Below are 17,211 nucleotides of genomic sequence, written 5' to 3'. Positions count from 1 at the left end.
AAAAAAAAAAACAATAATACGGGCAATGGGGGGGGCTTCAGCCCGTTAGCCCCCCCCTGCGGACGCCACTGGGTATACCTATTTAAAGGAAGTAAACCATTCTTTTAAAAAAGTTAAAAATTAAAATTGGGAGTGATTACTATATATGGTAATTGCCAATTGGTAATAGTACCCTACCTAAATTTTTATGTACACACGCTACTAGTCTGGTATTTTTTGATTTTCTCATCTAATTAATTTTGAATATAACATATACATATACATTGTACATACATATTATAGGCAAAGAAAAAACCAATAAACACACGTTCGACCTAGTCAGTATGACACTTTTGGTTTTTCAAAAGCAAACTTGATTTTTGTAACTATTTATAATTTACTGCAGCAATAGATAATATTATAAAAGTAGGTATGCTGTTATGCAATATAAATTATAATACTGATTTTGAAGTATAAAATTAATAATAAGTTTTATATTGCAGTTTCAGTATTATAGATAAAAAATTGAACACTAATATAAATAATGTTATATTATAATGTAAGTAGTATACTAGTTATCTATACGGCTATACATCAAAACAAAATTCCATACTTGATGTATAAATATTTAATATGTTTTTCATAGATATTTACAGCCCTGTAAGTACCAAAAAATTTGGTCAGGAATTAGGATTTAGTTACACAATAATTATAAATAAAAACATTTTTTTTTTTTTTTTAACAGCTAATTCATGTGTATTTATAATGCAAATTAATTTAGATTTTAAATACATGAATTGGTATATGATCATTATATTTATACACACACTTTTTTCTTATTTATGGCAATATATTATTAAATAAAAATAAATATTTAATTGTAATACATATTTATATAGTTTAAGACTATAACCAGTATAACATATAAGCTATAATTATAACTGAAAAATTAATTATCGTATAACAGAATCTTATAATAATATGTACTAAAAAGTATTACATTTTAAATACATTTTTTTTTATATTTCACAATAATATAGGTGGAAAAAATATTTTTTTAAATATTATAAACACAAATATCATTAATTTAAACTTATTAAAGCTTGTTTGTTTCTTATAATATATTAACTGGCTCTACAATTCTATCTCGATGAGGTAATTTTTAATTTTATAATACTATTTTTGTATTCATAAATTTAGTTAATTTATATTTTACTATATAGGTAGTATTATGTATCAGTAATCAGTATCAAACATTTATAAAATTCTGATTAAATATGTACTTTTACAAAATAATAAATTATGAACTATGTTTTAGCTTTATTTTTAATCAATTCAGATAAATTGTATTGTATATAAATAAATGATAAAATCTCAATAATTTTTTTAATATGTTCACATTTTTTTAATGATAAATGGAGTCTAAGCAAATTAGAAAACGTCTGAAAATTATTACTTGAACATTATGCTATATTTATGTATTTAATTTGTGTTGTTGGATTTATTACAAAGATTAAATATATAATGATAATTGTATCTGCATTAACTGTACTCTGTTTAAAATTATTTATTTTATATTATTGTTTAATTAAACCACAAAAATATACATTATAACATTTATAATACAAAACCAATATTTAAAAATATCTACTTTCTAGCTATATTTAGTGATCATAAAGTGATCAATGGAATTATAAAATATGGCTGTCATTTTTATTGAAGACAAATTCATTTGCTTAAAAGTGTGAAAAATGTTGTTCCGTAATGACATAAAGTGTTTTTAGAACATGTTACAAAGATTGTTATCTTCAAATCAAGTAACTCATAAAAATTACATAGGTAATTAAAATGGTTAGTACAAAAATAATTGGTAAAATTATTTTAAGAAAAAATTCTTAATATATAGTTTTCATGAAAATAATAGTAAAATACAAAAAAAAAATGTTTCATCAAATAGAAGTAAAACACACAAATCGTCTAAGAATAAACTGTTGAGATCTATCACATAAATAGTTATACAATTTTTGTTTTCGTATATATACATATTGATTAATTTATAGTATAATTATCCCTTTTATGGATCATAATAATTTAACAAGACTGTTGATAGTTAAATTGGTTTTAAATACAACAGGAGAATCAAAATAGCATTAGTGCAGCGAGTTTGCAGCCCAATAAAATGAGAATATCGGACATGAGAAGACCTAATGTCGAAGCGGAATTTTTCTCAATAATTGGATTATTCAAAGCCGCAAAATCACCTACATTATACCACACTGGTCTTCCCGACAACTCTTGTACAGGCCTAGAATTGTGTGTTAATTGTCCGTGTTTTGAACGCAACGTACGAAAAGCTTGAACCTGAAAAAAAATCATAAACATAAATTAATTCAAACTGTGCTATGATACCTATTATAGCATATAATATAATGTAAACATGGTAAACGGAGTATAAAGTTGTTAAAAGTGAATGAAAACAAATTTCTCACAGTATTTTATACTCCATAGAATTGAACTATAATAATTTATACATAAACTTTTATACCTAATATAATATTTTTATAGTAATAATATTATTTTAAAAGTAGGTACCTATAGAGTATAAATAATTTTAAATGAAATTTAAATTATAGTTTTATAATATCATATATATATATATTTAGGTATCTAAAAACTATTCCCTATTCATTCCTATTTCGTTTATTTCCTCAATTATAATTTTTAAGAATATATACATTTATAATATATTTTAATGTAGGCATTCGTTTAATTTAAAATCTTGCGTTCCATAAATTAGCCCACCCTAAATTTAGAGGATTACTACTTCAACATTACAGTTGGTACCTGGTGGAGTTATAAGAGTGTTAAGATTTATAAAGTGAAATACAAAAATTTTATATTAATCATAATCTAACATAATTAATTTAACCCTAGGTTCTAACCAAATAATTTAAAAATGTTTAAAGCTCATTAGAATTGTATACATTTTACAATAAATAAAATACATACCATTTTTATTTATACAATATGATACAACATAATATTAAACTATAAGCATAAAAAAATTGAGAGCCCTGATATATAATAAGATTCTCTAATAATTATAACTGAAATTATACATATATGATAATATGAAAAGCACACAAACTGAAGAGACCTATTAGAGGGTAGAGGGATTTTGTCAAATTTGAATATAGTTTTATAATTAATGTGGCATCTCTATCTACTAGCTAAGTACTAATTGAGAATATAAATATAGTAATTAGGCATATAAAGTACCTGATTATGAGATAATTTAATAGGATGTTTGAAATCTATCCATTGAACGACTTCTAAGCAAGGTGGTGTAGTTAAGGAACCCTTGTATGTGAAATAGTGTTCGGTAGATTCGGGCAACATGGATCTGATGGTGAATCCGACTGGTAAATTTGTTGATTGATCAGGCATATGTATTTGACTTAAGGAGTCGACGATTTCTGAGTACACGAGATTGTCCTCTTGGGTTATTTCAAAGAACATAGCTAAGACAACCAATCCGTCACTTTTTGTTAAGGCTACTTTGTCATCATCATAATCTGTGTTTGAAAATACCATATGCAATTCCATCGGGTAGCTATATAAAAACCACAAAATAACAAACATTTGAAAATTATATTAAATAGTTTAATGTTAATAGGTATTCTTAGTATAATACATAATATATTCTATTATTATTATACGTGTATGCATTAATTATACAAGACAGCAACATAATTTATATATCTCATGAACTTATTTATATTAAAAAAATATATATTTTATTTTGTTTAAAATATAGTTTTTAATGTTGTATTTTAATCTTGTATTTACTTAATTGTTCAACTACATACCTATGGTTGTTAATAAGGTCTTCACTACCCAATGAATCATTAACACCCCAATGGAAATGCAATTGAGTGAATTTGTAGGTTGGCGTCAGTGGACCTCCACTGATCATTACTTGTTTAGTGTAATTCAATTGTAAGACCACTGTAAAAATATATTTTAAATAACTTATTATACATTTAATATAGTTTAAATTTTTACAAATTATTAATTACAGGTAATAATGTATGTACCATATTATATTTTGTGAATTTATGACATATATAGGTCATAGGGCAACTACTATTATAAATTTAAAAATATTCCACCGTCATCTGTCAATTCTATATTGAATAATGTTTAAGTATGTATTTATAGTGTCACAAGTTACACTTTTAAGTTCCTCCAAAATACATATTGGAAAATGTAATTTAATTAAATGATTATTATTACATCATATACTTATAAACATAGAATAATAATCAATTGTCTATAGAACTATTTTTTAAAATTAAAAAATTAGGTCTAATATTATCATAATAGCTGGTATATTTTAATCTTATAATTTATACAACTCTAATAAAATAAATACTGGAATTTGAGTAAATCTTTATTCTCCTTGGTAATATTTTTTCATATATGTATTAATAAGTAATACATTACCTATGTTTAAAAAGTAAAATAATATACAAATAAAAAGAAGTTTAAATCTATGGTGTGTAGTTATTAATTTATAAAAACTTTAATTTAAACAATGATCAATGATTTAACTATTTCATATATAAAAATATCTTTAGGCATTCACCATTCGATCATTAATTTTATTATAAGAGGAGTTGAAAGTTATCTTAATATTTAATTAAATATAATTGGCTTTTAGAAAAAATGTTTAATTCAGAAGACATTGATGACACTTCGGTAGAAGAAATATTCGCTAAATCTAAATCTGTATGTTAAACTAATTTAAATCAATAATTATAATGAAGACTAACATATTAATATAATACAATTTATACAATAATGACACATTAATGTTTTTTTATTTAACTGTTTATTTATTTTTTTAACTGACAGGTAATTTTTCATAAGATGCAGGATATTATTAAAAAAAAGAAGTGTATATTAGAGTTAAAATCAAAAATTCATACTTCTGAAGAACAAAGAAACAAGTTACAAGAATACGTAAAAATGTTAAAAGATATGATCCATAAATCCAGTCACTTCTCAACATTGATCCCAAATTTGAACAGTGAGTTATTAATTGAATACAGCCAGCACCAGATTGGCAAGATATCGGCCTAACGGGTTTTAGAATTTCTAGTGTTTGATTATAGCTACAGCTACTGTACAGCTAAAATAATTAAAATCAATTATATTTTCTACCAATGTGTACTATTTATCACAAAAATAAAAAATAAATATGACCAAACACACAAAACCAGCCCATATTTTGAGCGACCCGCCGAGTTTTCCTCGGTAGCTCGCCTGACCAATCCGGCCATGAATACAGCTTAAAATGTTTAAATACCTATAGCCTATAGGTATTTGATAATATAATTTAAGTATATATATATATATATTTCATTATATCAATGTAATAAAATAAAAATATTATTGATTTTATGAGATGTTTTATTAAAATGAAAATTAGTTTTTGATATACATGTAAAATTTAGATAAATACACATATAGTAAAATATAAAAATTTAAAATCTATATGATCATTTTCTTAAAATAGTTGTAAGACTAGAAAAAGAAATATGTTTTCATAGGTATTGTATCAAAAATATCATCTTTTATTAATTATTGTAGACTAAAAAATACCCATGGGTACATTTGCAAACATAATCTATCACACAAAAATTACATTTAAAACGAGTGGTAATTTGATTTTATTAATCATATAAAAATTTTGGTAAAAGTTATGGATGTTCCATTTCTAATGTAAAACTAGTACTTGAGTGGTTTAGGAATTATAGCTTTATATAGTTTTTAGTCGATTATGAATACTCTTGAATAAAATATAATAAATCTTATAAAAAAAACTATCATTTGATATTTATAGATGCCATTGCTGAAGTAGAAAAATCAACATTAAATATTAAAAAGGTGCCTAATTTTATTAATTTATAATATTAAAGTACACTTCTTTTTTTTATATATAAATATTAAAAATACATTGTTTGAATAACTAAATTACATCATGTACATTATATTTTTGTTTTATTTTAAGGCTATTGCTGTTTTGGAAACGGAAAAAAAAAATGGAAATAGAACCAAATAAAGCAAATACAAAATTAGGTGAGTATGATGTTGTTATCATGAAAAAAAAATAAATATAAAATAGTTGTAAATATTAGGTATATTAATAAAAATAATTATTTATTATAATTTTTATGTGAAGACAATTTTTACTGTACTAAGATTATTTCAAAATAAATATTTATTGTTTTTTTGTGTTCGGTACTTTACTTGTAGGTAAAAATACCAGCCAAAGTATACTTTTTTAAATACTTAGGTAGGTACTACATATAATAGAGTATAATAGCAATAATGTTTTTCTTTAATTTTGATTATATTATATTTTTCTTTAGTATTGAGTATGAAAAAAATATTATCTGAATTACATAGTAAAAATGTTGATGTGTTGATACAAAAAGAAAATAGATTGCTTGAATTGAAGAATCTAGTAAAAGAATTTAATGCTTCACATATTATATCTAAGGTAAAAATATATTTGCTGCTAATGCAGAATCTTAAATTAATATAAATATGTAGATATACCTATATCATAGGGCATAGGCGGACATTTGATTGAATTTTTAGGGGGGGCTATAATAATCCAATGTAAAGTAACCCCACATCCCCAGTATAACATATTACCTTTTTTTGGGGTCTAAACCTATGACCTATATATAAGGTTATATGTACCTAACCTATAAAATTGGTTAAATAATTTGAACACTATGTTTTATTTTCATTAGGAAAAACAGAAACTAGATTGTTATATAAAAGAATATGATTTACTGAAAGTCAAAAACATGCATCTCAGAGAAATGATATCTTTAAACATTGAACAAAAAATTTAAAAAGTTTATTATTTTAATCAACAGAAATACATACATATATTAAAAAAAAATTATTTAAAAAATAGTTCAAAAGTACATTAACAAATATACAATAATTTTTAATATCAATAGTTTTATTACCAATATTTCATGTGTAAATCAAATGATTTATTTTAATTAAGTATAATTATATTATACACTAAAGTCTAAGGTGTGAACTATAGTCTATAATCATTACTTTTTGATATAATAATACTTGTAATTTTTTTACATTTAGTTAAGAATTCTATAGCCTATATAAAAATTATAATTTTACTTTTGTACAAGTAGATATGTATTATAGAAATAAAATTTAATATTTTAATTTATGTTTGTTTTATATATAATACATATAGATAATTATTAATTACTAATTAGGTGTATGCTAATAAGATAGATAATATTAAACTCAAGCGTGAAAATTATTTAAATTATCTACAATACATATTATGTATAAGTGTACTCATAATCCTTATTCATAATATGTAGTTCAGTGTACATATGATCAGAATAGGTACAATTTAAAATGAGAAAATAAAAAAGACAAATGCAAATAATTATAATATATTAATAGTTACCTACCTGTAATAATGGGATCATTTTAAGATTATAAAAGAAATATCTTAATATGATTATAATTCCATAATTATTTATAATTGTAATAGTTTATGCAGTTTATTTATTTACTGAGTTATATATTTACCCTATAATAATACAAGAAGCATTGAAAAACTTAAATCAATCAATACAATTATAAGTTTTATTATACATAATTTACAATAAGAGAGAGCCTATATATTCCTGTAGGCTACTGTGTTAGACCTTGACTAGATAATAAATACATGTTCTTAATACCAGTAAATAGTAATACCTATATTATATTATATAAATATGTATAATTTATATATTTATAATTACATTATACTACTGTTTTATATTTTTATCCTTTAAACTAAGTTTGTAAGTTAGGATTAAAACTACTGGATAAAATTATACTTAAATAAAATAAATAAATTATCTAACAGATTTGATTATTCTTTTATTGTACATCATAACACTACTAATGAATTTTCATTTCCTATTAGTTATTACCTAGCAAAATAATAACTAGGTACTTACATTTATACTTCTAATTTTACACTAACTATAAATTATGCTTCTTATTTTAAAAAGTCTGTACACATAATATGTTCCAAGACTGGATCATTTTTATTGTTGGTTTGAAATTTTAAATAGAGTCTTGTATCACAGAGTAGAATCAATTGAAGCAGCGTAGGTTATTTATTATTTATCTTCTTATTTGGGTCGGTCTCTAAGTGTGTTTATTGAAATTTGAATATCACGAGTGACTAAGATTATGGTTATAACTTATAATTTCTGTTGGTAAGATAGAGTTAATGTTCTATTTGCAAATTGTTTATGTTAATTTCTCAATTTCATACTATAATTATATCTGTAATTTTTACCATATAATAATTTAACTATAATGGAGTAGGTATATTAGGTAGGTAGTTTATTTGTAAAATGTGATATATATATTTTTACTGCCTGCTTTACTATAATATTTTTGTTTTGGGTTTTATAAATACTTTTTTAACTATACGGTCGTATGAATCATTTTTCATCATCTATTACATTATGGTCAAGGTTCTATATAATTGTAATTATTTTGTTTTGTGTATAATTTTTTTTTATGGTTTTAGCTATTCACAATTTTAAGTCAGAATTTATTTCAAATGTATTTTAAATGCATATAGCCAAGGATAATATACGTTGAAATACTAAAATATTAGTCTTTCTAACAATTTTTAAGCCAATAATATATTAATTGACACAACTCTTGTTGTATCACATAAGTGGATCATAATATAATATAGCTAATAATTATTGAACATATTGATTTATTTTAAATAGTTTATCTTTTTCCAGAGCTTGTTTTGGATCCAACAAACATTTAACATTTGTACATATCTTATTCTTATATTCTGTTCTTATTTACTATATATATATATACATAAATCTATTTAATCATTATGATTTAAGTTAGTAATCATTTAATTAGAAAGTTTATTGATATTAGATTTATTTTGTCATAACTCATAACTGTGTACACAATAATAATATGGCATGCGATCATTTACAACAAAAACTTGTTCTTACTTAACTACAGCTATTAATATAATAACACTTATACAATATATTATACCTATGTACTTTTGTAGGCATGTATATTATACATATTGTCATACACAAACTAGTAAGTGGTTTATAATTTATTTAATACAAAAAACAATAATAATGAATATAATAATTTAAAAACTAAGATAAACAAATGATAATTTGTATACCTCTATAGTTCTAGTGTTCTTACATATAATAATTGCATGAGGTATTGTAATAACATAAATTAAGTTATTTTCCTAATAAAGCGTATCAGTATATTGTATGAAATAAATATATATATATATATATATATAATGATTTTTTTAGAAAAGTGTACATATTGTTTTGTTATAGAAATTGTTTCATGGCTTTATCTTTATTATGACATATTCACAAAAACTACAGTTGTAAACTTGTAAGTATGTACATGTAAATAATTAAACCAACAGTTTAAAAAAGGGTAGAATATTTTCACTATCTATTGAATGTTGTTTAGTGGAACTTGAGTAATTTAGTATTTTAAATGAATAGTATTGTTCTTATATGTCAACTTTATATGTTAATATGTTACATAGTGCCATGTACTCATGTATTAGTATTTCATTGTTTATACTTTGACTATCATTGAACAATTTGATGTTTTATAATTAATTTGTGTTAAAAGTAAATATAAAGGTATATAATGAATAAATCAATATTACCTGTATGTCCATTATTTGTTATGTTTGCTCCAGTGGGAAGTTCGTCAATATTGTGAAAACGTAAAAGTGGTAAATTTACTTTAGTCACAAGACTCTCCTCGATGTCGATTGGTGATTGATACTTTCCTGAGCATGTTTTATATTCTGTTGCCCAATGTAAAGGATCTAAAAAAAAAATATTTATTTATAGCTTTACAATTATAAAACTTAAAATAGAAAAATTATTTTATTGTATCATATGAAAATGTCTAAATTATAAATAGAGAACAGATTTGAATACAAATTGCATTTCTTTTTGAAACATTGCTTTCCAAGTACAAAGTTCATTTCATACATCAATGAATTAAAAAATATAACTTTTTTTTGTATTTTTGACATTTTTATACAAGAATGGATAAAATTTGATAAAAATTAGTTAAAATTCATTCTAAAAGAATAAAATAAAATATTTTTTATTTTGCCTGGTCGTACTGTTTATATAATAACAAAATAAATTTTTTCAGTGTCATACAGATATTAAAATGAATATATATATTTATAAATATATTATTTTAGGTAATTTTTCTTATGTTTTACAGTATTTAAATCCATTCCTTAATGATGAAATTAAGTATATATAATTCAACTAGGTATACATTTTACAACTACTAAACAGATTATAATACAATATGCGCAACTACTAACAATAATATATTCAATATTGTCTTAAATGTTCAATATGTTTCCACCTATATATGCTATTATGATATCTATGGTATTCATCAAAAATATTTTGATTGCTATTAGAGTAGACTCTATTTTACGTCTTTTGTTTAGTTATCATTATTTTGATGAAAAAAACTGTTTATCATTATCATACTTATAATTACTTAGAAATTGAATACTTTATTAATATATTTTTATTTTAAACATATGATAGATACCTATTACCTAATACAATAATTTTATGGATTTATCAATGCTTTATTACTTTCAAATAATTTTTAAAATATATAATTAGATATTGTTTTTATTGAATAATACATTTTTTTTTTCATATTACTTAATAATAATTTTTATTTTATGGAAATATCAAACTACTCAGTGAAATTGTGATCATTGATACATTACATAGCGTGGTTATAAATATGTTGTTACCAAAATTAGTCATTGTAAGGTTCTAAAAAAAAAAATTCATTGTAAATTGAAAATAAATCTTCGACCAACCTTTAAAAGTTTAAAACAACTGTAGGGATATGATAATATGTATAGATAATAATATAAAATATTTAAAAACAACAATAAACTACATACCTACTATAAGATTGTTAATAATATTTCTCTTAAAATCACTTATGTGCTTAGCAATTATCAACCCCCCCCCCAAATTGTTTCATGTTAATTTAGATTTAAATAGTAATCTATACTCCGTAATCTTTTGTACCACTAATTTTTTTAATGAAATTGCGCCCCTGATGTTATTGTTCAAATAAAATTAATGTGATTAAATACTCATAAACAATAATAAAAATATAATGATATTAGGTAAAATATTATTTTTAAGAATTAAAAATGTAATACATTTAATTATAAAAATATATTTTTGAGGTTTAATCAACTTCGACTTTACGTAATATATTATATATTATTCAGAATAGATATTTTTACAAAATATATTAATATATAATATGAATCAATCAATCAAAAATAAAATGAAAAAATAACTGTAAAAATCATTTATGCTATTATATAAACTTTTAAAATACGTATAACATAGGTACTTAGAATTTTGTTGTACACGAGTCCCCGGTATAATTAAAAATTATTATTTTTATAATTTATTATAATGATTTTTATACTATATATATATATACTAATATATGATTATTGTTTTTATATCAGTCTAAATATACCTAACGATTTTTATCATGAAACATATTTTTTTTTAATTTATAAGTTGTAACTTGATTTCGTTTAGGTAACATTTTATATGTTCCAACTTCCAATATCACTTATGAATCATGATGTGTGATTAGAGTGTCAATTAGGTATTTTAGATTTCTTACGTTAAAGTATCTTAAAAATAAATACGTTAAGACTTAAAAATGGCATGAAATTTAATGTACCAAAAATGTAATATACTTTTAACATAATATAATGTAATATTAATCCAAACTGTAATTGAGAAATATTTAATATTTGGTTCATAGTATAGTATTCACCCAGGGCTTATTTATGAAGTAAATAATTAAAGTGATACATAATCTGTATGGTATTTATTCCAAGTATATTTCTTACATAAATTACGTAAGAACATGTACAAGTCATATTATTTTATAACGAACTAACTGATGTATTTTGCGTTTTAATTAATGTTTAGTTAAGCTAACGACTTTCATCTTGCCATCATTCAGCTTTATTTTATAAATTATACTATTGGACGCTGCATTTGTTAAACTATTTTTTATATATATAAACAATGCTATAATGCCTGTAATAAATGATAATTATAAAATTTATATGGATTTTATTAGTTTATAATTTAATTATATTGATATCAAAGACTAAATAGTAGTAAGTACTTATTCGTTAAAAATTTTTACCTTGACCTGAGAGTTTTAAAACTTGGAATTTGAACTATAAATTATGAATAATGTTATGAGTTTTCATTCTTACCGAGCTCTCCAGAATCGTAACCAAATGATTGTTCGCTTTCTCCAGGGCTTGGTAATCCGTATGTTAGACCTGTAATAAAAAAGTTGATATAAATTTTAACAATACGTATTTATAGCGGATTTAAGTAATAATTTTTTTCTGGCAAAACTATACTAGCGTAAAATAACAATAACATTTAAATACAAGTGGGTAATATTCATATAATATATGTAATCAAATAGGTAAACACATTTTAGAAGACTATTAATTCAGTTTCTACTAGAATTTATTTCAACATTTCAAGTTATAAAATATAAATAATCGTGTACGTGTCTTAATGATTAATACGTATGTTTTACACACGTACCTTCAATTGAAAAATTAAAATATACCTATTTACCTACAAATAATGCGTACGACACGACCTACCTTTATATTATTTCGATATGACTTTCACATTATTTAAAACTTGTATTAATTAAAGGAATCATTATAATGTTTTTTAGTGTTCATTCAACGGTTAGACATATTATCCTATAATTTTAAAACTCCCGTTAAAATGTAATTAAAGTATATATCTCAATATTAAATACTTTCAAAAATATATTTTTATTATTATACATGATATTATAAGTACCTACTATTACATAAAAACATGTTTAATTGACGTAAGTGAAATTAAGTCGATAATCACTTTCAAAAAATATGAAAAATGAAATTTTTCATAAAAGTACGTTTAGAAGTTGGTAAATAACTAAATTTGCAAACAACACTTCTAAGAAGATAGATATAAATATATAATTATTTAGCGCACGGGAGTGTTGAACTTTAAATTATACAGAACCAATTTAATAATTTATAATAGTAATATTTGTTAGTGGCGTTTGATGATGATATGATATGATATGTTGATGAGTGGTCGTCGTGAATATTATATTATATATGTATTAGTACATACTTTTTCGCATTGTGCTCGTTAGTATAAATCAGATTTATATGTTTATTGCATATATAGATGACATTAGAAGCGACAAAGAATAAAAACACGCAATAAAAATATTATAGTCTGAGCGAGTAATTTTGATTTTTCAAAATGACCCTGTGTCGCTTTTTAAATGACATAGCTGTTATTTTCTTTATTGATCGATCGCAATATGTGTGTATTATACACACGCACATATGATAGGCAAACATCGCGGGGTTGAATTTGAATGAAAAAACGTGTAAAGTCATGTACAGTGAGTTAGTGGGACAATGAAGTTAGCCAAGGCCCAAGGGCAACTATGTCGCAATCTTAGATCAAGAAAACAACAATGATTGATAGTTAAAGGATAGGTATTTACTATATATAATGGTATATAATGTATTATTTTACGGAGACAAACTCTTGCGACGTTGTTAGTGTACACATGCGTTTTTACGACCTGTATAAAATCAATGACATTAATGTCAGAACTCTACAGGAAGTTGTTAGGATAATCAACAAGAGTTGCTGGACCATAAGTATTTATAACTTTTACATTTTATTACAAATTAAAAAAAAATGATAAAATTGCGATTTACGATTGCCGAAATGTCAGTGTGTGATTTGACACACCATCTCTTAACTATAAAGTGAATATAGAATATAGATACCAACTTTTTTGACATTATAAATGATTTTATATCAGGTATATTTTATATACCTAGTCTGATACACGATTACATTTTTGATGACTGATGACGTATTCCATAATAAAACGTAAATCATTATAGAAGTGAAATTTTAAATACAATTTAAAACAAATGCATATTTTATCTTTATAATTAATTTTGTACCATGATAAATTACACATTTTTAATATAAGGTTAATATGGTATTAATACAACTAATTAACATTAATGGTCAATAATAAAAAAAACTTAAATATTGACAATTATAGGTATTTCTAACTTTTAGGTAAATATTTAAAATTTAAACAAAACCAATAATACCGGCTACCGAGACTCATTTATTTATTATAAAATAATAATAGACCTGCATATCAAATGTATTTAATTTATACCTAATTTCCTTAAATAAAACTTCCCCAAAAAATTTAAAGTATATCGAATGTATATTATATATATTATATTTTGTTCCGGAACCAATTTTTAACGGGTTAAATACTTAGTTATTACCTAGGTAGGTATCATAACTGCTAATTTAATTGTTATGTATTAACTAACTGTTAAACCAGCTGGAGGTGCATGTTCAATAAAATATTATTGTCATTGACACTAATTATACACTAATAAACGATTTAATGATCCATTTAATGAACCACCAACTAAATACACACGGGAGGGAGTAATAGCTAGGTAGGTGATATACTTCCGGGTAATTGATACTACGGATAATCTTTTTTTTCTAATTATTAATATGTAAATAAAAGTTTCAATTTTAATATCTGAGCGGTGCAATGAATGTATACATTTCACAAAAATATATGTTCACGTTGAGGGTGGTTTATGATAAAAAATTGTATCTAGTTATAGTATAGTACCTAATATATAATACCTATTGGGAGGTAAAAATTAAAAATGTATAGTAATTTTCAAAATTCTCGGAAAAACAAAATAAATTTTCGAAATGTTTTTGACAAAATTAATATTTTTGTTTTGTTTTAATTTAAAATATACAGTAGACATTTTTTTACCTAATATTTATATATAAGTATATTTTATATATGGTACAATTTCCAAAATTTTCAACTATATTTCGATTTATAATTTGAAATTTTGGTTTATTTTAATTTTTATATCTAAATATCGATTTTTTTTTTTTTGTTGCACTATCAACATATGTCACTTGAACATATTTTAATAGAAAGTTCCTTAATTCAACCTACCGAATTATTAATATAAAAGTCAATTACTATAATTGAAATATAAATAAATTATAAAAAATACTTACTGAAAAAAAATAGTTAAGCATATTTATAGCTGTAGTATCTTTATTAAAATTATTTCAAAGGGGAAGATATAATTAAAATTGTCGATGCCCAAACACCCCAGCATTTTATTACTTATACTAATTATTATTATTTTTATTATTTATTATTTATTCTATAGCTATTTTAAAATGTACAATTAAATTTATACACAGCACTGAGATATAACCTCGTATCGAAAAGCAAGAGTACAAAATACAAAAAATAAACACGAGACATTGAAGAGAAAATACAAATTAATACAATTAAAAATAGGTTACAAAAAATCAAATAAATATATATTAAATGTATAATTCTTGACTTGATTATGCTGTTTTTTTTTAATAATAGAATAAAATTAAATGATAAATAGCAAAAATGCAACTATAACTTTATAAACATAAGGGGGTCAGAGGGAGATACGAGTATATCTCCCTAATAAAATACGCCACTAACTGATAGACTACTAACCATCTTCATTTAGAATCATTTTTCGTATTCGATGATTTATCTTTGATTTAAATTTTAACACATTCATTAGTCATTACAGTGACTTACTCAATAACGAGGTACATTCGACACAACCTACTGTACAACAGAACGGTTATTTACTTTACTCGTTTTAAAAATAAATTATTTATTAAGTTTATTTTTTAACGTAAAAATACATACTACTTCTTCATATTTTAATATTTGATCTTTAATTCAGGTGCTAACATTTTTACATTTTTATTTAAGGGAATGATAATTAAAATAAATTATACAATAAAATAATTAAAATAATAATATTATTATTTAATAATAACATATTATGTTGAAAGTTTAGCAAATATATTTTATATGTAGGGATTAAAATACACAGTTCTTATCACTCAAGTACCTCTAGAGTCAATAATGAGATGGATAATAATTAATAATTATAAAAATAATTTTACTGAATTTAAAAGTAATTAACTTTAATTACAATAACTAATAAGTTATAGCTGGATATATTATAAGTTATACCTACATTACTCAACCCTAGGGACTTAAGAAAAATAATTTATTTTATACATATTTAAATACTTAAATTTGATTTACAATAGATATTAAACGTGAGAAATAAAATAATATATATACAAAATATCGCAGGTACATTGGTAGTTTGTACTGAGTACAACTTAATACAGTATTTAAAATTAATATAGGTACCTATAGGAATTTATATAACATTTTTAAATTAGTATAAAATCTAGTATTTAATATGTTTTTTTTAAAATTCCATTTATATTGAGTTGCAATAAGTATACAATAATAATATTTCATAAAATAAATGGTACATTATTATTTTTCTATTTATAATACACATATAATATACATTATACACGGAAGCCACTCTATAGATTGGTATCATATAATTTTTCGAGATAAACATCAAATTTATATGTAAAAATATGGCATCAAATAGAAGCACAAGGCCTCGCCATCAAGAATATTTTCAATTAATTGCAATAAAAATTAGAGGTCATCGCACACCAAATAGCGTATATAGAATGTACGAACACACGCACTGCACAGTACAGTTGCGTATCATCGTATAACTGATATTATAGCAGAACGTGAGTCGGTCTTTGATATCCACATGTCCTATACTCTAATACACATTCGAATGGGTTTATTGTGAGATGAAAATCTAACTCATTGTGATTGAAAATATTTAACAGCGTCACAATGGAAGTCCAATCGTCAAGCGTATATTATGCAGTGTGATATTTTCTCGAAATAACAAAGAAAATAATTCTGAAATGTATAACGTGCCAAAATGTACATCATAAAACTATTTAATTGTATAGT

The 17,211-nt window shown here is 23.0% G+C and overlaps 1 protein-coding gene across 1 annotated transcript in view; it reads right to left on the bottom strand.

Annotated features, from left to right (window-relative positions):
* Positions 1-1,428: 1,428 nt before the first annotated feature.
* The window catches only part of LOC132921611 (carbonic anhydrase 2-like), a 28,404-nt gene continuing 12,621 nt past the window's right edge, over positions 1,429-17,211 (bottom strand). Inside the window, exons 2-6 of the mRNA XM_060984734.1 lie at positions 12,449-12,517; positions 9,794-9,958; positions 3,849-3,987; positions 3,259-3,592; positions 1,429-2,340 (exon numbers count right to left, since the gene is read on the bottom strand). Coding sequence (XP_060840717.1) covers positions 2,119-2,340; positions 3,259-3,592; positions 3,849-3,987; positions 9,794-9,958; positions 12,449-12,517 — 929 coding nt within the window. The 3' untranslated portion in view covers positions 1,429-2,118. The remainder of the gene's footprint in view (positions 2,341-3,258; positions 3,593-3,848; positions 3,988-9,793; positions 9,959-12,448; positions 12,518-17,211) is intronic.

Source organism: Rhopalosiphum padi, chromosome 2 (genome assembly GCF_020882245.1).
Source record: "Rhopalosiphum padi isolate XX-2018 chromosome 2, ASM2088224v1, whole genome shotgun sequence".
NCBI classification, from domain to species: domain Eukaryota; kingdom Metazoa; phylum Arthropoda; class Insecta; order Hemiptera; family Aphididae; genus Rhopalosiphum; species Rhopalosiphum padi.
Note: the sequence above shows the minus strand (reverse complement) of the source record. Positions and strands in the feature narration are given on the sequence as shown.